Source organism: Mya arenaria, chromosome 3, assembly GCF_026914265.1.
Source record: "Mya arenaria isolate MELC-2E11 chromosome 3, ASM2691426v1".
In the NCBI taxonomy this organism is placed as follows: Eukaryota; Metazoa; Mollusca; class Bivalvia; order Myida; family Myidae; genus Mya; species Mya arenaria.
Window position 1 is genome coordinate 81135259 of NC_069124.1, and position 25920 is coordinate 81161178.

General features: G+C 38.2%; 2 protein-coding genes across 2 annotated transcripts; one reads left to right on the forward strand and one right to left on the reverse strand.

The window, feature by feature from the left end:
- The first annotated feature begins 1553 nt into the window (after nucleotides 1–1553).
- LOC128228698 (cartilage oligomeric matrix protein-like) lies at nucleotides 1554–14728 on the forward strand. The gene is made up of 24 exons (XM_052940163.1): nucleotides 1554–1754; nucleotides 2338–2508; nucleotides 4249–4460; nucleotides 4621–4843; nucleotides 6136–6218; nucleotides 6331–6397; nucleotides 6646–6813; nucleotides 7056–7279; nucleotides 7949–8089; nucleotides 8792–8872; nucleotides 9222–9374; nucleotides 9640–9744; nucleotides 10555–10662; nucleotides 10766–10925; nucleotides 11120–11238; nucleotides 11379–11431; nucleotides 11640–11821; nucleotides 12049–12227; nucleotides 12370–12418; nucleotides 12641–12728; nucleotides 12920–13103; nucleotides 13331–13428; nucleotides 13730–13869; nucleotides 14137–14728. Exons 1-24 carry the CDS (start codon nucleotides 1595–1597, stop codon nucleotides 14313–14315), a joined length of 3327 nt encoding a protein of 1108 aa, XP_052796123.1. The 5' UTR covers nucleotides 1554–1594; the 3' UTR covers nucleotides 14316–14728.
- A 2195-nt stretch (nucleotides 14729–16923) lies between these two features.
- On the reverse strand, nucleotides 16924–24660 carry LOC128226314 (retinal homeobox protein Rx1-like). Its single transcript, XM_052936197.1, has 3 exons — nucleotides 24393–24660; nucleotides 19884–20110; nucleotides 16924–17352 (listed from the first exon to the last, which is right to left on the reverse strand). Exons 1-3 carry the CDS (start codon nucleotides 24658–24660, stop codon nucleotides 16924–16926), a joined length of 924 nt encoding a protein of 307 aa, XP_052792157.1.
- Nucleotides 24661–25920: the final 1260 nt, after the last annotated feature.

Below are 25920 nucleotides of genomic sequence, written 5' to 3' on the forward strand. Positions count from 1 at the left end.
TGTTTAGCAAATGTTTTCATTTTAACCTGATTTTGATAAATAAAACTTTCGTGACCATCAGAGAGTTTATTTCAATAAACGGTAAAAAATCCAAACAGGTAATTATTTCAGAAATTATAGAAGAATAGAAATAGTTAACATTCCAGGTCGTTTTTTCTCCTCAGTTTGTTTTCTCATTTTCATGTTTAAATTCATGTTCTCAAAAAGTGCAGCTCGTTTTTCCACCATGGATTGATCGAAGAGTCTAATTACTAAGAAATTGTAGTGGTGTTGTTTGAATTACAACTTTGAACTCGAATGTAGCTTATTGAAAAAAATGCTTGGCGATGCTGAAAAATAACATAACATAATTATATAGCATTTAATTAGTGATTCCAGTGAAAAGATAAAAAACACACGATATTTTGGCGTATTTTTTTTAACCTGGGAATGTATAGCCACGTAGTTAATAATGAAAAACAATTATATTTAGGCTAAAAATGTTTACCGGTAAACATATCATAGCTTTTTTGTTTAGATCATTTCAGTCAAATGCGTTCAACATGATAAGGTTAAAAATTAAAAAAGAGAAATTCATCAACCTATAGTGTGCGCCTTTAATCAGTGTTTTGTTTAATTCATTTGACTTAAATGATCAAAACAAAAACAGGGGAAAAAGTGGCCACGTAGATATCAACTGGAATAAAAACATTCATAAAGGCTATCTTGTTTTAAGCATTAACCTATACTGTGCGCCTGTAACCTTAGTGACCAGAAGGAGTTTTATTAGACACTGTATTAAATGCATACTTATTTGATGCCCGTTGGATTGTTCATGTTATGAATTCGAACTCTAAACAGTTGAGTTTTTAAAAGTCTGTTATCTGAGTTTACACTTTGCCGGTTCAATAAGATACCCCAAAGAACATTGTGTTGCTCAAGGGGATTTGATTCGTCGGGTTTTCTGTTAGCTTCGTCAGTATTCACACAGCCTGAGGGCGTCGAACGTAAGGGCAGCAACCTGATACGGCTAGCCCGCGTCTGGCATATTCAACTGTCTATTACCTTAATTGAACCACATGTTGCTTATTGTGTAAAATACGTATAAAACTTGTTAGATCCTGCCGCTTCAGAAAGATTGGGAAGGCCCGGTCGGCAGCACCTAAATGATACTTTTAAGAATGCAACAAATTGGAAACATTCATGTTGTTAGCTATGCATTTATGACATGAATGTAGACAGCATACTTAGTTTACTATAAATGTATTAGTGAAATTCGTAGGAAATGACTGTTTTATGTATCCATTCAATAACTATCAGTTCAATAGCCTTAAAATGAAAATAAAAAGCAAAGGAACATGATATAGTATCTGGTTACAAACGAAACCCACTACATAACTTGAAATGTCTTATTTTATAAGCAAGTCGAACTAACAATGCACGAGCGCATTTTATTAACGCAAGTTTCACTGAAGTCGCCAGTACGTCCCGGTTGGGCCTCCTAAGAAGTATATAAAAGTTTCTAATGTCAGTGAAGCATATGGACGTTTGCCAAGTGTGTTGATTTTTGCAAGTTTCGATTGATGTAAATATAAATAAAACATGATTTGGATATATGACACTTGCCAATGATTATATACAGCGTCATTCCATTTATATTGAGGCTGTGATTCTAATAAACAGAATGGTGGAGTGTTCTGGTTGGATCTCAGTACTTGTTGCGACTCTATGTGTGTGTACGAGGTCACGGTGTTCGGCTAAAGCTCCGGAGAAGGGTATGGATCTTTTAGAATAAACTATTCAGGAACTAACGATTATATCATGTATTCATTATATATAGTTCAATATGTTATAGTTACGGAATATACTATCTGAGTTATTGAGTGTATAGACGAGTTTTATTTTAATCACAAGTGTAGAGTGTGACCTTACTGTCATATACAACACTGTCACGTTCAATAAATAGGGTGCGTTATAAGTAAATAATGGTGTATAGTTTCTGTTTGAACATTATAGGAGTTCGGTCATTCCACTTTCCACTTGTTACCGTTCCGATATAGGAATTGTTGTGTAGACAAACCCAAAGAAAACAGTCTCAAATATTGAACAACTGTCCGAATAGGATCTAGACACAAATTTCTGATTTCCTGTCAATGTTAATCTTGGATTTCCCCAAGAAGTTTCAGTCTTATTATTCTGATGGTAAATGTACTCCGAATTTTACATCACTGGAGAGTCAAAGAATAAAATGAAACATATAGAAAAAGCGTATTATTGCTGTGTTGCCAAAATGCAAATTTATAAACACCTTATATACCCAACGTATAACAAAAATGCCCGCAATATTTCTTCACGCAGTGTCGGTCGATGGCTACACAGATGCGTTCATCCTGAACCCGGACCTGTTCCTGATGGGCCAGACTTCCGGTGGCCGCTCACAGAACCTGATGCTGGTGCGCAACTACTGGCACACGGACAGCACGCCGGCCACTTCCTTCCGCGTGCTCTGGGACGACAGCTCGAACTCTAGTGGGTAACACTCAACATCTTTATCGATCGGTGCAGTAAATCATTCTAATTGCACTTTTTTATTTTCAACCGAAAACTTAAGGGTACACCGACACAGTATGGACATACCATGCATTAAGTAAATAACGCACGGTACACTTTGTTCATACAGCATATGCTTACAGCACAGGTGTGTTGTTATGTTACCTTGTTGCTGCTTAATTATGTGGCATTTTTGCTCCATATCAGAACACCATTGAAAGAGATTCATAAGCCTTTCGATGTCGTTAAAACGGGACTGTCGTTAATAAGGTACTGTTAAAATAAATACTAATATGCTAAATGAATAAACAATCCATATCATCACGAGCTTTCCCGGAGAGAGGCAGAGATGCCACGAGTACCATGTACGTAATGGTATCGGTCTAGTTGCATCATGGCAGCCTAGCAGCGTGGAGTAAGCGGCATAGCAACGTAAAGTTGGCGACCAAGAGACCTCAAATTGTTTTCTAATTGAAAGCATTTTTCATGCGTAAACAATGACAAATAAACCTTTCTTATGCACAAAGTTACATCCTGTAGCGAGTATCAACATGTTTCCAAAAAGTCGATCTAGCAGCCCAGCGACCTGGCGACCTGGCGGACTAGCGGTTTAGCGGTCAAAAATTGTTTTCTATTTTTAACATTTTTGATGCGTTTTCTTCGAAAAATAGTTGATTTATCAGTACAGCGGCCTGGTGGCCTAGTGGTGTGAAAAAAGCAGCATGGCGGTGATCAACTGTTTGTTTTCAGAACCGCTTAAATTAATATTATTGAATTGATATTAAATCGTTATTGTAAAATGGGTTTTCGTTTGGTTTAAACCCAAAATCATATTTTGCAACATGGATGATGCTCATGGAAAATGTTGATACTCATGCATGAAAGAGTTAATTTGTTAGGGATGTTTTCGAAGAAAACGTTTCAAAAATGCTTTGAAATAGAAAGCCATTTAGGCCGCTTACTTCAAGCCGCTAGGCCGCTAAATTCACGCCGCTATGCCGCTAGAACCACGCCGCTATGCCGCTATGCCGCCAGGCCAAGTACACGCACATTGACAATAGTAAATCGTGTTATTCCATAAACCTACGTCCAAGACCATGCAGACAATACTTCATTCAGTAGGGCAATTGCGAAATACTGCATTTCATCGGATTGGTCAGATAATTAATACTATTGGGCTGAGTCGTATAACTGTCCGTCTTGAACCTTTGAGATGGAAACGTTTTAACGAATACGAAGAATTTAGACATTTTATATTATAGAACTAGATGTATAGTGCAGCAATGCAAACCTCATCGCCCCTGTTAAGGTCCAGGTTTAGATAATTTGATTGGTAAAACACAAACGATGCATTTCTAATATCTTTGTTTTATATTTGTACAATTCGTATCAAAGTCATACAGCTGTGGACGCTGGCAACCTGTCAATCATACTATGCTGTGGTATTTTCGTATCAGGACTGTGCCAGACGGTCACCTTGTTCGACATGTAATTCGACACCAAACCTTTCACCAATAGTTGCTTTGTCTGATTAAACCCGGCCGAATTGTTTTACCGAAAATTTTAAGCTTGAGTATTATTCTCTTTAATATCTAGGGATGCGCAAGGCAAAAAAATAAATTAAATCGAATATAAACTATAACATACCAATCATTTTGCGTTTTAAAACAACCAGAATGTCACCAGTTGCATTTTTGACACGCGTGCTTCAAATTCCAGTAATGATAGTTATTTGGACACGTGACAACCGAAATTACCAGACGTCATTTATGCTGGATCGGCTGGATCCCGGCCAGCACACAATCATGCTGCAAATGAGTGAACTAAACCGGAACACAAATCGGCTCCGGCTATTTATAGACTGCAAGCCTGTTGGGGAGGAGACCACGGAGGTGCCGATACGAGAGGCGCTCATAGGGAGGATTGTAGTGGTATGTAGTCTAACTGTGAAACGTTTTTAAAAGTATCAACGCTAATATTTGCAAATAAGCACTTATAACAAGACATTTGATTTCGAAAATTTCTATTAAAGAATACTAAGTAACAAACTGTTCGATGGAAATATGATGTTCCTATGTGTATTCATAACAGGATCAGCACGAAAGTTTCACGCTGTACTCGCGGGTGGACCTACAGACCATGCTGCAGTTTATGGATTGCGACCCCTTGTCTATTCCCGTAGCGACACTTCCGGTGCTACCAGACTGGGTCCGCGAGCGGAACCTCGACAACCTGCTGGTCGGTACGAACGTCCGCATCACGGCCCCGGGCGGAGGCGAGAAACGGGAGAGCGAAAACAGGATACCGGACACAGGTGAGCTAAGCATGTATTCTATTCCGGGGTGGCGTAGGACTGGAAATGTACTTTGTAGCAGAGGTGAAGCAGAACCAATAAATACTTTCCAGCTGAGATGACGTAGAAATGAGAATGTTTTTTATGCGGATGTGACGTAGACTTTGAAAGGTACGTTGCAGTTGAGGTGGCGTAGGTTTTGGGAGTTTATTTTGTGGCGAAGGGGAAGTAAAACTAAGAATAAGTTTTGCAGCTAAACTTAAGTAGAATTGCGATTGCATTTTTAAGCTACTGAAGCAAAACACTTAGAATGTATTTGTAGCTAAGGTGACATAGAACTGGGAATATATGTATAGCAGAGGTCGCGTAGAACTTGGTGTTTGATTTTGTCGCTGATGAACGCACATATGATAATGAATGCTTTCTTTAACTGAAGTGAATGTATTACGTTACTTAAGTAGCGTAGAATGTGTTGAATACAATTTGAAAAAGAAAAAAAAGTAGCGTAAAACTGAAGTATGTAGCTGTGGTGACGTGGTACCGAGAACGTATCATGAAGCTGAGGTAACGTAAAACTTTGAATGTTGTTGTTTTGCAGCTGAGTTGACGTAGAACAGCATTCTTTAGCTGAAGTGACGTAGCGCAGTAAATGTATTTTGTACCTAAAGTCACGTAGAACTGGGAATGCGCTGTACAGCGGAGGTGACGTGGCAAAGCGAAAGTATTATGTAGCTGTGGTGACCAAGTGCAGTGAATGTGTATTGTTGCCGAGGTGACGCAGAACTTGAAATGTATTTTATTTTGATATAACGCGGAGATTTAGTTGTGTAGCTGAGGTAGCAAAAATAATGTAATGTTTAACTTACATGCGACTTAGAACTTAGAACGAAGTTTATAGCCGTGGTGAGGTAGCGAAAATAATTAAATGTTTAACTCAGGTGACGTAAAACTTGGAAATTATTCTGTAACGAAAGTGAAGTAGAAGATAAAATGTATTTCATCGCTGCGGTGAGGTAGATCTAAAAACGAAATATAATGTTGTAGCTGAAGTGCCGAAGAACTGATAATTTGTTTCATTGTTGAGGTGCAGTAGGTAACGTAGAACAGAGAACGTATTTAATAAAAAGATCACGTGGCACAGATTTGTTGTTTTAAGAATAGAGCAGAACAAAACAAATCATTTATTAATTTAAGCTCAAGGTGCAAAGGTACTTTAGCTAAGGCGAAGTAGAACAATGATTGCAGTTTTTAACTGACATCACAACTGGATGTCACAAGCACAAGTCACGTATGCTTACCGTTCTGTATTTCAGACCCCTTGTATCACACGATGAGCCAGTCTATACGGGAACTGACCCGGGTCATGCAGACGCTTAATAGAGACATGCAGATGCAGGTGGGTTTCACATTTCTCTTTCTGTTAAACAGAATTTACAATAAAATGGGTTAATTCTTCTATAATGTAAAATCAAGTCTGAAGTCTATGTACACGCGTATATGTCTTTCAGACCCGAGAGACGCGTCACCTTTATGAGGTCATGCGGCAGTGTGAAATGTGCCGCCGACCAGAGAGGCGTAAGTAATCAACTTTTTGGCGGGTGTTGAGCTTATGTAGCCCATCATCCAGAGGTTCCTTTTTCCATTTTTTAATTTATTTATATCTACTAAAGTACGTTTAAGATGCGTATGTATAAAGTTTAAGTAAATTTTTAAAACATATATCATGTTTGGCATGACGGCACCCAGGTGACAAACAAATTGAGTACCCGTGCCTGATGGCATATAGATTTGCAGGAACTTTATAACACATATTATCTATCTAGAGGTGCAGCAGACGGTACCGATGTGTCGGGAGAACCCCTGTTTTCAAGGCGTGGTTTGCACGGATACGGACCGGGGATACAGGTGTGGTGACTGTCCCCGCGGTTACTATGGAGACGGCATCAGATGCGCGCGCATACCGACCTGCGCTGACAACCCCTGCTTCACGGGTAAATTTCAATTGTCATGCTTCAATGTTTATGTAACATAAGTTGTTCAAATGCGAGTCGGTTGAAAAAATAACGCCAGAATAGAATCATTTACTATAATGTCTTAAATTCATAAAAATCTTGTTATTAAAATACCTACATAAATTGTAAAACATTGGTTATGTTGCTGTCTTCTTGATGGATGAACCTAACTACGTATAATTATTCAATGTAAAATTAAAACCCGATATTTTTACTTTTAGGGGTACAGTGTTACGACGTGTCTAACGGCTACCGGTGCGGCCCCTGTCCACCAGGACTGAGCGGGGACGGACGGAGAGGCAACTGTCGGGTCCCGAGGGTTACTTGCGAGTCCCAGCCCTGCTATCCCGGGACCAGCTGCGTGGACACAGCCGAAGGTTTCCGATGTGGGAGGTGCCCCAGGGGGTATGAGGGCAACGGAACACACTGTAAAGATATCAACGAGGTAAGAAACCAAATCATAACCATAGGTTTAACTTATTGTTTTTATTAGTATGCCTTTTATGAAAATTTTAATATAAAATAATATTTGATATTGTAATAATTAATAGTGTCTAAAATGTAGCTTTAACTAAGGGACCAGTTCATAAATTGCAGAAGAATGCTTTTGATATTCTCCACGTTAAACGATAAAATGTGCAGTACAGTGTGTTTTAAATTACAATGGACCTGAATATTGTTTTAGGAAAATAATTTATTTTAAAAACCAAATTTCCCCCCGAATAGATGAATGTTGGTTTCAGGGTACTATAACAATTTCAAATTTGTTTCTCAATCTCCTACGCAATAATCTCCCGTGGTGATCAGCGACAAGGGAGGGGGTTGAAAACTAACATAATGAAAAGCTTAATTGTTTATTTTGCAAGTGCCATTCCAAAGAGAAGAATCCAGATTATTCCGTCATAATGTATATACTTTTTTATCCCCGTTCTATTTACTCATGACAGTAAAGTGTTTTCGCAATAACAAATACATTTGTAACAGTATTATCAATAGTAATAATGTATTTCGAACATATGCATACTTTTTCTCGCGCCGACTTGATGCTACACGTCAACTCTTTTTCATGTTCGTATCACGTGACACATTTTTTTCATTACATACTTGTGTATAGTGCGTAGTGCACACTCCGTGTTACGAGTCTCGCGCATGTGTGAACGCGGAGGGCAGTTTCCGGTGTGAGGAGTGTCCAACGGGCTTCTACGGTGAGCCGGTAGGTGGTGCGGGGCTGGAAGAGGCGGCCGCCAGGAAACAGGTACGTAACTGCCTGCGGAGTTCTCTTACAAATACTGGTATGTTGCTGTATACACAAACATGTACACGTCCTTGTGAAGAATAAATGGAACATAAACCACCCATGAAATCGGAACGTTTTTCACCAAATAATTATGACGGACGTCTGTCTAGAATATTTTCCTTAAGCAAACAATAAATGTAAATTTTTGTTTCGTTTATGCAAACTGGAATCTTAATGCGTCTAAGATGTCTGGCGACTTGTAGATGCTTTATTAACGTCTTGCAAAGCGTCGGAGGATTTTAATAAGTGTTTGCTTTATGACCTTGCCAAATGATTCATTCGGTATCAGGAAGCATGGAGCCTGATGGATGGCCTCAATTACTCAAATTTGGCATGCATATGCAGAGTTCCCGGAGTAATCTGATTGAAATGCATGATTCTTTGTATATAATATAGTTGTTCCAATCTTGCATTCGGAGGGATATGTCGATGAACTTCAGAAAGTGCATAATATATTCGAATACGTTTTATTTTCAAACGGTGCATATTCACTGATTCTTGCCTTTTAAAGTAATGCTGTAATTGTATGACGTACCATTTGGGTAAAAAATGGAAGTGCACCTCTATTTTTGACTTTTAGTGTAGTTGGAATTTGTTGCATCATATATTTAGTTTAATAATTTAATTAAAGCATATTTTTATTGTACACGGACTGTGTAGGTATGCCGGGATGTGGACGAGTGCCAATTGGAGGGATCTCTCTCTCCCTGTGTGGAGTTCTCGCAATGCTACAACACTATCGTAAGTCTCACCACACGAACTATTCGGGACAATATATAGGGATAGGGAACTTTAGTATTACAAGTGTAACGATATGCGTGCAGTTACGGTTAATAGCGTTGTTAATGTCGTACGTTACTGTATAACAGGTCACTAGCACTAGCTCGAAAATACCCACACCATTTTGTACCTAATTTATACACGAAACCAAGCTGATTTTTATCAGATTAAATTTGTTTTGTATCTATATAAGTTTTCCGAGTTTTTACCCTTCCTTATAAAACAACATTATCTTATTTTTGAATTGGCATGTTTTCCAATGAATGAATACAAGTAAGACAGTGACAGTCGTGTTTCCATGATTACACAGGGTTCCTACAAATGTGGTGATTGTGTGGATGGATACACGGGGAACCAGACGGTCGGCTGCTTCCGGCGCGTAACGGTGTGTCCAGATTTGACTGAGTGTAACGAATACGCCCGATGTGTCTCCCGGCCTGGCATCACCGGCTTCCTCTGTCAGGTGACACGTTGCCATCATTGAAGCTGTATACCATATATGTACACTCATATTTTTAGTATGTTTTGACACCCTAGGGGTGTTTGTAGTTAGTTTTTCGATATAGGCTATAATTATTACTGACCGAAGAAACAGAGTCAGGCATCAATCGTCTGGGCTGTTTTTACTCAGCATTGGCATCTACATTTTAAAATTGTGTTCTAGTAATGTCCAGTCGGTTGTATATGTAACAAGTACAACATATTGACAACAATGTTTGTGTATGCAGTGCACGGTTGGGTACGCGGGCGACGGACAGGAGTGCGGGAGGGACACAGACATTGACGGCACCCCGGATCAGCGCCTTATCTGCACGGACCGCAGGTGTAGAGAGGTACGGCATGACACAGGGAGGGTGTGAATCATTGTTTGGACGGTAGTGGGGGCGGCCAGAAATGTAAGAGAAGACGGATGGTGTGTATACATATCAATATGAGCGGAAGGGCACGTGTAAACATGTTGGATACTGTCAGGACGGGCAAGAGTTAACGCGTGTGATGGGCTGAAGCTAGCGCGGACTGTGTGATTGTTTCCACTTTGTAATGTAAAGAGTTGTATGGCCTATTTCAGTGTAAGATCGCAATAATGATTCGCCACTCGTGAAAAAGGCTTTTGATGCTCACTCGGTTAAAGTTCGGCTCAGTTTTTCAGAGAACACACCAAATGCGAACGTAACGCCATTTCGAAAATTACGTTTTAAAAATTGGTTTTCGGCCATGTGCGCTTAAGTTTGATTTAGAAGTGAGAGCGGCCTAAAATTTCAAAACAGTGAACAATACCAAATTGTTACTTCACTGATTAAGCAATGCTTGAAACCAAATGATGAAGCGTACGAGTTCTGGTTAATGTGAGATGGTTGTGGTGTTACTGCTCTTGCTTTCCATTGCAGACAGTCGTGGCCTGATTTATATTATAATAGTATTTTAGGGATTGGCAGTACGCGTGTGCAGTTGTATATTCCGCAAATGAATATAGCACAGTTGTAACGTACATTAAATGGGGTATATATTATTTGGTGTGTGCATTTTTTACCCTTTACTTTAAAACAACACACACATAAATGTAAGTTGGTTCGTATTCGTTTAAATTTCGTTAACGTAATGGTAAAACTTTCCAAGTTCACTAAGACCTGTAATACTTGTAGGACAACTGCCGGCTGGTTCCCAACAGCGGCCAGGAAGACGCAGACGCCGACGGTCTCGGTGACGCCTGTGATGAAGATATGGACAACGACGGCATTCCAAACTCACCGGTACCAATATTATTTTTTCTAATGTGAGCTTCAGATTCAAAATGTACTTTTGTTATTGTTTCATTCTATACCATTCAATATGTACCTGGCAACTGGTTTCCAGGACAACTGTCCGTTGACGGCGAATCCGGACCAGACGGACACAGACCCGGACGAGTCGGGTGACGCGTGCGACAACTGTCCGTCCGTCCCTAACCCTGGGCAATATGATACGGATAGGGACGGCCTCGGGGACGCCTGCGACCCGGATATGGATAACGACGGTATATATTTATTGGTAGTGGTTTATTTTTCAAGGCTTAAAATTATGTTAAAATAATAATGTGTATTGCTACCTGTTTGCTATTGTTTAATGGAATACTAGACAGAATATGGAAGAAGTCTAAATGGTGATAGGAAACGCAACTTCATCTTCACGCTGTTATAAATCCAACTTGAGTTGTGTCCCTTGTTTAAGGCGTACTAAATGAGGAGGACAACTGCCCCCGGGTTGTGAACCCCGACCAGGCGGACAGCGACAACGACACCGTCGGGGACGCCTGTGATAACTGTCTCAGCGACCCTAACCCGGACCAGGTACGTTAAAGCAGAAGGATGTGATGCTATAATATTAAAAGTAGTTGAAAATGTTGATTCTTAACAATGGATAATCTTCATGAATCTATAGCATTGAAAGAAATCGTTTGCCTGTTTTGAAACTGCTCAGTTTGTTTTAGATTGATAGCGACAAGGACTTGTTAGGTGATGTCTGCGACACCAACGACGACAGGTACAGTTAACTGTTATCCTCAGTATTCATAGTTACATACGTTATACACAAGAATACGTCAACAAGTATGTGTTTGGTAATTTTCATACTTCGGTTTATGTTTTACCAACCTGTAATCATTAACATACAGTTTAGAGTGCAACTATTCTTTTTCTGCTTCATATATTTGCCATATGAATCATCCACTATTCTTCTCCGTATGCTTTAGTGATCTTGACGGTGTACAAGACACGAGGGACAACTGTCCGTCCGACGTTAATGCGGACCAACGGGATACCGATACAGACGGAGAGGGCGACATCTGCGACGTCGATGATGACGGTGATGACGTCATCGATGACGATGACAACTGTCAGTACGTCTACAACCCGGACCAGAGGGACGACAACGGTAGGGGCTGTTTTGAGGGTTGTTTGCGCAACATTTCTATCGGTACATGATAACTGATATGATGGTTATTAAAGCCTCTGTTCAACTTTTGTCAAAGCTAGTTTTAAATTAAACTCAACGGAATTGAACACGCTTAGTCAAGAGTAAACGTTGATTTACGTGATGTAACGTAATTTATACTAATTGCATGTACATAGACTGCCGATTGTAGTTTCTTGTTTTCTCAGATGACAGTGTTGGTGACGCGTGTGAGGGCGACAGTGACGGTGACGGAGCGCCGGATAGTTATGACGTATGTCCAGAGAACGGCGATCTGTTTGCCACTGACTTCCGAGCGTTCCAAACCGTTATCCTCGACCCCGTTGGAGACTCACAGATAGATCCTAACTGGATCATCCTTAACGAGGTGAGCGCACGGAATCCCACCGGCACAGTGTTACATTATACTGCTTTTAGTAGGTAAAATTTCGTTGAACCTCTTTTTTACTTCAAGTAGAGTATACACTAACTGTAAACGAGTCTGACGACTTAAAACCTCTGCATTATAGGGTGCCGAAATTGTGCAGACTTTAAATAGCGATCCTGGTATTGCCGTCAGTAAGTATTGTGCAAGGTTTGTTTGTATCGAACTCAAAACTAAACGACACATTTTATTCGTGATATTATCCTCAACACATTGAATAAATTGAAATAAAATACATTTCACTCGAAGAATAAAGTTTATAAAGCATAATTATCTGAAGACAGACATATAACAAATACAAGAAGCGTTGAGTTGCAATGAACGTGATATTAAAAAGTTCACATTTTGTATTTTAGGCTATAGCGGTTTTAGCGGTGTTGACTTCAGCGGCACGTTCTTCGTGAACACCGACACCGACGACGACTATGCCGGCTTTGTGTTCAGGTCAGATAGTTATTAAACAGGTGCAATTTCTAAATTAGGCTGAAAAGTAAAATAGAAATATCCTTATTTTAAATATTAGAATATCAAGAGATAAACCACCAACCATCAGATGTTACTTTAGTACATGTAGGGGTGATATTCCTGTATTCAAACCATGATAATGGTGAAACCCTTTCGTATATCGTGTTCAGTTACCAGGACAGCGCGAGTTTCTATGCCGTGATGTGGAAGAAGGAGCGACAGACATACTGGCACTCCACGCCGTTCCGCGCGGTTGCGGAGCCGGGCATCCAGCTGAAGCGCATCCGATCCTCCACAGGCCCTGGGGAAATAATGAGGAATGCCCTCTGGCACACCGGCGACACGCCAGACCAGGTAACCACAATTTATACCGATCTCGACCAAGTGCAACGTCATTTGTACAAATTCACTGTCGCGTAAGCAAAATCTTATTTGGAAACTAAATAGTATGATAGTCATGTATAAAACTACAGTTTTATCCTTGTTCTATGCAAAAAGAATCTTAAGATGTTAGGTAGATGTATGAAACCGAGAACTGTAGATAACATCACAACTATCAGACATCGCGGTATCATCTGTAGGTGAAGCTGTTATGGACGGACCCGCGGAACGTGGGTTGGAAGGAGAGGACGGCCTACCGTTGGGAGCTGATACACCGGCCAGCCATGGGGCTTATGAGGTACACCTTTTAACACATTATTGGCATTGCGTTACTTTAAAAAAACGCTTTGATTTTGTAGTATTTGACTCCATAAGAACCTTTTTTGTTAGTAGACCTGGTCTTTGATAAGTAACTTAAAATTGAGACTAATTTCAGCAACAAAAATGTTTGTGCTAGGACAGTTACGTATATTTGATGGGGCCAACTATTTAATCATACAGTTTCATAATGTTCCAATATGCTGCAAATCCCCGCGGATATCTTTATGTTTACACCCCAAAAGTTATATTCTTTACCCGAACCCCCTCTTCCCGCCCAGGGTGTTCCTGTTTGAAGAGACGCGGCTGGTGGCGGACTCAGGAAACGTTTACGACCACGAGCTGAAGGGTGGCCGCCTGGGCGTGTTCTGCTTCTCACAGGAGATGATAATCTGGTCAGACCTCGTCTACAGATGCAATGGTATGTAAACTCCATGCATTGATGGTATGGCAAGCTGACGGAAACACTATCACGCGTCTTAAGTTGTAGGTTATGCTGGTAGTGCAATGAAGTCATAGAAAAAGTTGTTTTACACTAACACTTTGATGTCATTGAAGTCACTTAACGCAGTAAATGTGTAATGTCCTTTTACAATAATGTTAGAAAGAGCATACAATGTTTTGTAAAAAAACGGCATTGTTGTTTTACCAATTGTTATCCTAATAGACATTCAATATTAACGTGCAGAATACGTGCCGCCTGGCATGTTGGGAGCGGGAGCCGCGCCTCTGGAGATCACGCCCGTGGACGACGGAAGTGAAGCTACAGATGAGGAAGAGAGGCGGAAACAGCGGCGGAAAGACAGGAAGAAGAAAAAGAAGCCTGGTCCCGACGGTGAGCCGGGGGAGGAGGAAATCGATTTGTAAGGTGGAGAACGCAACCTTCGTGCACATACAAGTACTGTTATGAGGGTAATAAAAGTGATGCAAACGAGACCACATTGGTGAAGATGTCAACTATCGATATCCTACCAACTGTGTGTTTTGTTTCACAAGAACATGCAGACTCATGTGGATGACATAAAATACTGTTAGTCGATTTAAATACTATGTGTGCCTAAATGTGATTTACATGTGCGTTGATGTACGTGGTCTATATATGAACGAGTGTTCCTTACAGAAGAGATGATGTACAGTACATGAACATTTCACCAAACTGTCGCTATATATATGCTATTATAGGCACAGTAGCTCTAGTTGTCTTGTTTGTTTTTGGAATATACATGAATGTACTCATACCACAATCTTCTCCATAAATTGAACATTTTTGAGAAATTGTATATATTTGTGTCTGTCGTTTTCGATTTTATACTGCAATGGAACAGAGAATTCATTGACCAGTTGCGATCATGAGACCCTACACTGTTCGTACTTGAGCAACAACGTATCCCAATGTCGTCTGCAGTCCGCGGCTTCCGACTGCAAATAGTTCTCTATTGATGTCATACGGCGACGCGACCTGTTTGATTAAATTATCTCAAATTATCTTTTTATAACCATCTTTTTATCAGTCATTGCTTGCACTTCATTCTCGGCGACATCACATCATAATTACGAACACTGCTTCAAAAAAGTAAGTGTCAACCAGTTTGGATAATTTGGGCGTTTTGAAGTGCTCGCTCATATTGTTAGCTATTGTGTTTCACTTTACAGAGCAAGCGAATGAATATCAATTTGTCTATTTGGGCGCCTTTAGGTCTGTTATTTCAAACTGTGTTGAACGGTCGGCCCTCCCACTTCAAATCGATTTAATAAAGACTTTTCCAAACACTCCAGGTAAGGTATCTTTTGGGTGCCAATTTATTTGAGCTGGTACTAGACACACTAAGAGGGAACAGAGCGGGCTTGTGTCAAGGAGACAGGATCGATGGAGTGGGAACACAGTCGGCTTTGAAGCGGGCTTCGATGTAACGTCAGATATTCTCGATCACAGCCATAATTTTGACGGTTGCTTTGTGTTGTTTTGCGGTATCTTAAATAAATGTCTCAAGTAACATGCCTATACGTAATACCCTAAGAAAGACGATAAAATATGCTTGAAGGTTGTTTAAAATTAATCTCGATTCGTGTCGGCTCCTTTAGATACATTAACTTTTACATAGTTTAACAAAATATTGTGCTTCCGTCCCTTACGTTGTTATCCGACCGACATATTGCCTTGAAAACTTGGTTCCGCCATGGACCTATAAACTTTATAGGTCCGTGGTTCCGCTCGCAAAAATCTTCGAAAATTAAAGTCAAACCATTTGTTTGTTTTGGATTGCGAGGGTATATGTACTTATATTTACACCTCAACTTCCATTCCTTAAATGAACGTCATTTCGGCAATTGCGTTCATCAATCGATGAACGCAACATCTTCGGATATGTTCGGATCGTAATTCATTGCATAATAATATACATGAAAGCTATTGATCTTGTTGTTGGTTGTATTGTGTCTGCAGGTCCCGTAAACTATAGATCAACATTTTTAAAAGTGTTAGTTTATTATATTTTAAATATATTGGTACCAGAAGTGTTTCAATTTTACGTTTTAAAGTGATTTCAAGTGGTTGATCTTTTCCCGCGTTATTGTGACGTCATTTGAAAAACATGTTTCCGGTTATAGTCGGGTCGTTCTATTTACAAAATGGGTAAGAACGGATTACTGAAAGGTTTTCTTAAATGAAATAAAGTATTTTTTTAACAATACTTGAATGAAATAATGAACTATTGGTGTAAATATAAGGAATGAATTGCGGGGTTGATGTCATTATCGGGGATATGAACGCAATTGGGTTGGTCAAAGTACGCGTGGAGTCCTTCGGACTCCACACACATTGACCATCCCAATTGCGTTCATACCCCGATAATGACATCAACCCCGCAATTCATTCCTTAATTGAATGATTTATCTCTCGTCGTAAATTCACAGTGTGTCTTTCCTTTTCATACAAAGGAAGGATTAATATTACGTACATCAGTAAAACATTTTGATTACAGGATTTCTCTTTACATCATAGCAATTCTTAGTCGTGCGTTGAAAGACAAACATTTGGGGATATGAAAACGCATTTAAATACTGTTTTATTGTAAGCGTTTTAAAATACAGAAAATGAACAAGTTTTTGTATATATTAATACTATATATATATTATTTGAAACTACTAGATTATTAAAAGAGCGGTAGAACTCGTGTGTTATAGTCATTTTACCAATGTTATACATGTAATATGCTTCCAAACTCACTGTGTCACCTTCACGTGGTTGGTACATGCGTTCAAACGTTCAGACGTTAATTGTTATTCCATTGCCACCGCGGCCTGCCTTCATAAACACATCAAACTCCAAGTGTTGGAAATTAGTTTAATAACTATCATAATATTTACATCTGATGTTCTACATCCGTACACTATAAAAGAAACCTTGAACTATACACACATGATCATATGACATTAATGTTAAGATTGTAATTTCTCTCGAAAAATCGTATAATTTTCAAATTATGTATTTTCTCCCTAAATGATCCATATGTTCTCTTGCGCGCATGCGTAATGATGCAATACTTGTGTTCCTGTTGTCACCATCTTCAATTCTAGAGAGGCCACCAAATAAGTTATGAATGGCGCTTGTAAAATTTGCAGACGAGTGTGAGCCTGTGAACGCCTGCGCAGACGAGAGGAATTGTGCATAAGGTACAGGGTTTGGTGGAGACGGTGACGACGTCATAGGAATATGCGACGTAGGACTCATAGTGCTGGGCGCTAGCTGTGAAGTCATCCAAGGGTCGAGTGGAAGTGCGCTGCCGCTTCCTCTTCCGGAAATGGAGGCGATGGAAGAGAGGGGGAAGCTATCGGATAGTTTGAATCCAGCACTCTCGAGCTTCTCTTGTCGTCGCCACTTTGCCCGCCGGTTTTGAAACCAAACCTGAATATTAAGTGAGAAATGTTTACAACATGCGTTACAGTAAAGTATGTTTCTAGATTAGTATTAACATTTATCAAACCAGTCCAACTTAAATACAAATGCATTTATTTATCGTTTTGGGCCATCTTGGCATACATGTGTTTGAATATAGGTAAAAGGAAGCCAGGTCTTTCAAGCTTCTGTCGTCGCCGAAAACAATCAAATTAGATTTAAGTTATTTCGTTCATCTGTTTTTGCAAGACCAATTGTTTGTGCGCGTGTTAAGAAGCATCGATTCAAACTCATTTGCTTCTTGGCTATAAAAATGTCATCTATATATTATATTTATATCTCTCTTTGAAAATTGAAATGGTTAGATCATATTGGATAAAATTGCTTTTTCTGTACCAACTACAGTCAGATTGCTTAGTCAGAACTTTCTCCGCGAAGTAATATGCTTTGTTTTATTTATTTTTTAAATTCATAATGGTAAAATGCAATAAATTTCAAAGCATTGTTGTTGTTCAAGTGCATTGCTGGTGTACGATCGAATTAATACAGCTATAAGAGCAAGTGGAGTTAATTATCCATCCTTCGAGGCCCTCTCATGTGAAATTAAGAGCTTTTAAAGTGAGGACTCATTTTCCAAGTGTTTAGCTTTCAAAATATAATTGCTGTCCTTATAACCCGATCCGTTCTTCATCTTTTCACGCCTTCCATTGTCCGCACACCCAAAGCCCTCTCGGCTACCCGCACTGAAACTCTGTCAGCTGCCGGGATCTCGGGGCCGTTACAAAACTTCTTGCCACAGTTTAGTTTAAACGTGTGCTTATTATATCCACAATGAAGCTATACTTTGCTCATAACAAAACACATAAAAATCCCACATTAAATTCCCAGTTTATTTTTTTCTCAAGTCTATATGATGTATTGAATAATGTGAATTGCATTCAATATATAAAATTTCTGGTAAACTAAACTACAATATTTGGGAAAATGTAAGCGATTAATTTTTCAACGCCCCTCTCGACTTAAGCCAAATTTAATAAACATCCCGGGATGTCTGAAAACCAGCCATCAGACAAATTATGGTGGATTTTTACAAATTCATATTATTACCGTCATTCCCGTTAATTTGGAATCTGAGATGCACAAAGTAAATTTCATTATCACTCCCTTTTAGTAAATTACCGTATAAGAATCAATTATCCACTCGTGTAAATAGACATCAGACTAAGAAGAGGGCTGGGCAATGAATAAAGCCCCGTGTTGTCGGAACCTCATTAAAGACACATTAGCTCGTTAGCTCCGCTTTTTGTGGTCGGTTGGTTTCTGACTTCCTTTTTGTCAGCGCCTGGCTTATTGAATTATCAACAAAAATAAAATGTCCGGCCGAATGTATTCTTGAGGGTTTGAAATGAACCATTAAACAGCGATTGCTTTGTTGAACAGTTTATTCGGGACAATTTGTAATCCGATTAGTGCAAATTGATATGATTTCTTCATTTACTGATTCCAACAAACGTCTGTAACCGAAAGTCAGAACTCAAGACGGTTTTGATGACGATACACTTTGGTTCGAAGGACTTTGGCAGAGAAAATACATCAAACTTATGCAATATGTGTACCTGGTATATATTCAAGTACCAGACAACTACGTTTGTTTATTTAGCCACATTTGAACCACTGGACAAGACTAATCCTGGCCCAAGTGAGTTATTTAATTTGGTTACATATTAAATATCTAAGCTATATGGCTACTGATGTTGTACGAACAGATCGTATTTTCTCTGGCAGCCATTTTGTCCACTTCTAAACATTTAAGAATAAAATATAAAAAAAATAAAAGAATGTACGAGTCATACGCTTCGCTGCTTAATATATTATCAGAGAAGGTACACACCATTTGTTTGTTAAAGTCTTCATAAGCGGAGTAATAGCATAATTAGTATATATATAACAAAGCATATCACAGCAGTGTTATTGCAATCTTGTCGACCTTGGATTTTCTTAATATGCTGCTTTTAAGACTAATCCGATCCATACGTGTAAACCAATTCTCTTGGAAACAATTAACGGTTATCAAGCATTCTAATGTCGATAACTTTCTTAGCAAAGATGATATATTCCGCCATGTTTGGCGCCTTCGTGGCCGAGGGGCTGACAACATATACGCCAAATTCAGAGCATGGCAGTTCGTTCCCTGCTGCAGCCTAACTTATTTCTTGTTGATTATTTTATTTCAAACTTGTATTAAGAAATGATTACAGCTGTTTATTTAATTTCATAAACCTTTAGAATTTGAGAATTAAGAGAGGCCAATGCTAGTTTTTGAGAAATCAAAAATTCAGTTTAAGGGAAGCAAGAGTCGTTTACATTGCACAAGACGAACGCGACGCAATGACAATGGATTCAGTATTATTACTAAGAATAACAGTTTCGAAAAACGCGTTAAGAAATATCTGTAGATTGTCCGTGGCCTTTTTTAACGCGCAAATCAATGTAGACAGATGTATGAATGTCGCGACAGACAATGAGAGGTGCGCCCCTACCTGTACACGGACTTCAGGGAGATTTATCTTGAGCGCAAGCTCCTCCCGGCTGTACACATCCGGGTAGTGCGACTTCTCGAACGCGCGCTCCAGTTCGTGCAGTTGGTACGTCGTGAAAGTAGTCCGGTTACGTCGTGTCTTCTTGCGTGCTTCCGGATCACAAAGCTCAGACATGCCTTTGTCTTTCTTCCGCTGGCCCGCGTCCTTTACAGGGGAGCCATTTAGATCTGAATAAAAAGGATATATTGTGAAAGAACATCGTTATTGAAAACATTTCTTTTACTGATATCCAATTGTTAGTGTTAGCTATTGCAAATTGAAGCTGTTGGTACTGATAAATGTCATATGAATGGTTATAGAATTCCAAGGTATCGTGATGATCTTTTTATAAAATGTGTATTTTTAAAATTGCATTATTTCTAAACATATTCTTTAACATGGCGGCATGATTGCAGTCTTCAATAGGATACCATGTACACGTTAACGTTTATAATTAACTCACTTTAATAGCAATGTAAGATGTTAAATTTAAACTTGCTAAGAAAAGACACTAAACATAAATACTGAAATATATTTCTAAAAAGTAAATATGTTTGCTTGAAATGTACGCGTTACTCCATTCCATTTATGATTCTATGGTCGGCTGTTCATACAATAACTGTACAAGCCAGATCCCCTCACCTTTTCAAACACGCTTAAATACGCCCGGTATGTAGGTTTTACTCAAGTAAATAAATAAATTATTATAACCTTATAATTTATATGAACGGTAAATAAAAGAACAATCTCAGCTATTAAACATTTTAATTTTAACCACACACTTTTATTAAAGTGACGCCTTCGGTCCTTTCTTCTACCACAAATATTTCACTAGAGCCCATACACCGGGGGTTTGCCCTTTCATTTAGCATTCCGGTTATTGAAATTAATTAAAAGTATAGTTCTCCCAACACAAACGTTTACCTATTCCCCTGACTTTTTCCATCTCGACATTCAATTTAGGTTGAGATGTGAGCCCAGGTTAAAACGATAGGGCGTTCTTGAGTGCCCTTCAACCGCCCATATTAGCGAGCTATTGTTGGACTATTTTTCTCAAATAGACAGAAACATGCTTACAGTCAACCTGGGAGATGGCATTATTGTAGTATACTAAAACCTTATACTTCTACGCATTTGGTTCAAGGGTAACTTCACATATAACGCTATGGTAATTGTACATATTTGTCAATGCAATGTCCTTTACCCGTGTATGTAATGTGATAGATACATATAAAGCAATTGAAAGTATGTTATTTTTAGATTACACTTCCCTTATTGTCAACGAATATTTAATGTTCAAGATTTTATTGAAAAGGCGGTAATTTGAAGACAGCAAATCAATATTAAAATCATTGGCTACATCAGTAATGACAAACACAACTAGAAACTTGCTTATGTTTTTATATTAATGTTAAATGTTATCTTTTCCCATGTTAAGCAGGACAAACAGTTTAGCAGGTTTCCATTTATATAATCAAACTATCATTTTCAGGCAAACAATAATTAAATGCCCCGCTGGCGGTAATTTCTGTATTTTGTGTACAAGTTTGTGGACAGTCAAAACTTGCAAGAATTTAAGGAGTTCCGAAGAACGACAGCTATGTTGATTAATCAAACACATGAATACTTGCACTAAAAATGACAGAAAAAAATATTATTTGTGGTATAGCTTAAGTAATGTTTAAGCTTCAAATAATTTATTATTATTTATTATCATTATTTATTATTATTATTATTATTATTATTAGTAGTAGTAGTAGTAGTAGTAGTGGTGGTGGTGGTGGTGGTGGTGGTGGTGGTGGCGGTGGCGGTGGTAGTAGTAGTAGTAGTAGTAGTAGTAGTAGTAGTAGTAGTAGTAGTAGTAGTAGTAGTAGTAGTAGGAGTAGTAGTGGTTGTGGTAGGAGTAGTAGTAGGAGTAGGAGTAGTGGCAGTGGCAGTGGCGGTAGCGGTAGCGGTAGCGGTAGCGGTGGTAGTGGTAGTGGTAGTGGTAGTGGTAGGAGTGGTAGTGGTAGTGGTAGTAGTAGCAGTAGCAGTAGCAGTAGTAGTAGTAGTGGTAGTGGTAGTGGTGGTGGTGGTGGTGGTGGTGGTGGTAGTAGTAGTAGTAGTAGTAGTAGTAGTAGTGGTAGTGGTAGTGGTAGTAGTAGTAGTAGTAGTAGTGGTAGGAGTAGTAGTGGTAGTGGTAGGAGTAGTAGTAGGAGTAGCAGGCAGTAGTAGTAGTAGTAGTAGTAGTAGTAGTAGTAGTAGTAGTAGTAGTAGTAGTAGTAGTAGTAGTAGTAGTAGTAGTAGTAGAAGTAGTAGTAGTAGTAGTAGTAGTGGTAGTGGTAGTGGTAGTAGTAGTAGTAGTGGTAGGAGTGGTAGTGGTAGTGGTAGTAGTAGTAGTAGTAGTAGTAGTAGTAGTAGTAGTAGTTGATAGTAGTAGTAGTAGTAGTAGTAGTAGTAGTAGTAGTAGTAGTAGTAGTAGTAGTAGTAGTAGTAGTAGTAGTAGTGGTAGTAGTGGTAGTAGTGGTAGTAGTAGTAGTAGTAGTGGTAGGAGTAGTAGTGGTAGTGGTAGGAGTAGTATTTGGATATTATAAAAGATATGCATCATGAAGCCCCTATAAAAATTCATACTCTATATCAATATTGAATAAAATAATCATTTAAATAAAAATTGAGCCGTATATATATTATTTGCAATCTTAACAATCCTGATTGTGTGGTAACGTTGATAGATCTATGGGTAAACAGAGTTCACAAGACTTTCATATTTTGTTCCGAAAATAAAGTCGTAGAAGTACAATTTGAAGACATGGATTGACGGGAACAAGAAGGGATGGTTATTTATATTGATCAAATGCTTTTCGGTGGTTTTTAGGGGTTTATCAGTAAAATAAAATTGAAATGTTTCGCTGTTTTGAATTTTTTGAAAAATAATATCTTTTGCTGGTCACTCGTTGAAATATATTACGATCTTGCACTGACACAAACACATATATTATGTTGCTTAAGTAGTGCATGTGAAACATAATCGTATGTAGTCAAAGGATGTATTCGTTTTATTCCATTTAAAAAGAAATATTTAACTGTTCGTACACCTTAACAAAAACAGACCGAATTGTAAATTAAAGCTTTTGACACGAATAAATGGCGTGGCATTAATAATAATAATAATAATAATAATAATAATAATAATAATAATATTATTATTATTATTATTATTATTATTATTATTATTATTATTATTATTAATATAATGGTAATTTTATTATAATTTTATAATAATAATAATAATAATAATAATAATAATAATAATAATAATAATAATATCAATAAAAAATATATCAATAAAAAATATATAAAATAATAATACTTAAACGTTTTAACAAATAAAGTAGTCTGAATAGAAACATTAATATATACATTTTAAGAGAAAATAATTGTTTGCTTGCTCAAGTGGCATGTAGATTATCACAGAGGAAATGCCTTCATAACGTAATGCCATTCCACTATTCTTGAACGTATTTACACAATAAAATCTTAATTTATACATTTTCGGAACAGTAGGTTTCCAATCTGGGAGAGAGCATTGAAATTGACCATAGCGATCTTTAAAATAAATATTAAAAAGTCAACATTATAAATGGAAATTGAGTCTTTTGACTTCAAACATTACAAACAAGGAGAAGAATGGGAAGAAGAAGAAGAATGGGAAGAAGAAGAAGAAGAAGAAGAAGAAGAAGAAGAAGAAGAAGAAGAAGAAGATATAAAATAAGTTATAACACTAAAAATTGTATGAAAAAGTTCCACAAGGTGAAACCACTGAGTTTAAATTATACTAAGTGTTTAAACTAACATAACTACGCAGATATCAAAATCATCCACGGTATGATGCTTAGTTCCAGCTTTCCGGCATGCGAGAATGCCTTTAGAACTGTTTAACCTTTAATAGTCTTATGCGCAGAATCACTTACCAAATGTATACAAAGCAATAGCGTATTTTTATCGAACCACTTGTAATGAAAATGTAATCATGAAACTTTTGTTGTGTAAACTATGCTCGAATACCGTTAACAACATAGTGTCATTAAATGTAAAATTATAGTAGTTGCATGAAATGCCATTCCAACCTCACTCTCATTGTACTATACACGTGTTTTTATACGTGAACATATATGTGTACTTGACGTGTTCTTGTACGTTTACGAGTGCTAGGTTTTAATTAATGATAAGGATATCTATACATTGTCGATTTATATTTTTTCTCTTTTAATTATATACATGTAGAGTTTCAATGTGTTTGAACGATTATTTTTTTAATTGAATTAATCCTGTCACAAGCAACATTTCAGGTTAACGTTAATGAATAAATATGCTTGAATCTTAGATCAACACAAGTGGTGTTATTTGTATGTATGTATTGTTGTAGTGTTCTTTGTACTTAACAATACACAAAATTATACAGATACACGTAATTATAAATTATTTACGTACCATACTCTTTCCCATGTTTGCTGGTACCATGTAGACAGTCTCTGTCTTTTGAACCGCAGTGTCCGCCGGCAAATTGCCTGACATCCTTCTCCTCCACCTGGCCGTCCGTTACGCGCGGCCCGCTCCCCTGCAACCCGGGGAATCGCCGACCCTGCTCGATCGAAAACATTTCAGGAACAACTGGGACTAACTGGTGGCCCTGCGGTCCTAGAATCGCCTCAATGCTATGAAATCCGGGGTACTGATGTCCGCTAGCAACAGTTGCCATGGATAATCACATTCACAAATTGTTGCAAACCGTCAAACAATTTCGTTAAACGTAGAAAACCGTCAGTATTAAAATTTATTAAAATTGTAAATTTTATAGCATTCTATTATTGAATATTATATTCTGTTATTTTTCAAACTTATTGATGCTCCGTCGTAAATACAAATGACATCGCCATCGTTGTTAACAAGAAACAGATAAACTATAATTAATTATACTTTAAAACGAAACACAAATCCATCGAAGGTCCTGTAGAGGAATTTCCGGTTATTTTCTATCACGAAACGCCAGTCTTTGGTCAGTCTCACTGATCGGAGCGGAAACCTCGCCGCCAAACACGCTAAGAGACGTGGCCCGTTGATGAACAATTCGTGCGGTCCGGGATTAAATTTGACGCCTATTTGTCACTAATTTTCGTGACATATAAAACAATCAGAAAGGCAAACAGGGAACACAATCACTCAACTAATCTTTTACGAGTCCCCAAATGCAACAAATCCGATTATACTGGAGTAGAAAATTCATAACGCTCATTTGTACAATTTGTCGCCGCTCTAAAAGACGTTGTCATCATAAAAGGATTGTGTGTGTTTGACAAAGGCCAGTTGGTTTTGATTCGATAACCCACATGGGGGAATTAAGATGAGGCGGGACGAAGCCCCCGTGGTGCACTCCGCCGCTACATTGTCCAATAGAAACGCTAACAAGAACTTCTAATTAGGATGTTCAGCTTGATTTCATGCTTGTTAAATTCAACTGCAAATATCAGATGAAGAACTCACCGCGAAAGCAAAGGAGGTATTGTGTGAAGACAACGTGGGTTTCCTTAATTGAACCTTCAAAAATGATACGAATTGAAGAGTTTGTTTGATTGCTTGTATGATACGGCATGTCTTTTGCATTACGTAAAATTATAATCTATCATAATCTATTCAGTATCACACAATTTAATACGTAACCATTAATGGCATTGTAAACTAAAAATAAACATGCTGTTTCTGCTTTGTTTCGTTATGAGAACTTAATATATTTTGTTTAAATTGTTTGATGTTCTTAAATCTTAAACTATGTGTACGTGTACCTGAATTACATTTGAACTTCTTAAAACTTGAACACAGTTTAAAAAAAACATTTTCGAATATTCAGTTGACTCGCTCTGAATCGACAATAAAGCAAATGAAAGCATCCCCAGATGAGTTCCCATATTGTTTTGAGAGCTGTATTGTCACAACGTTAGAGAAGCAATTTATTTTCTGCTGT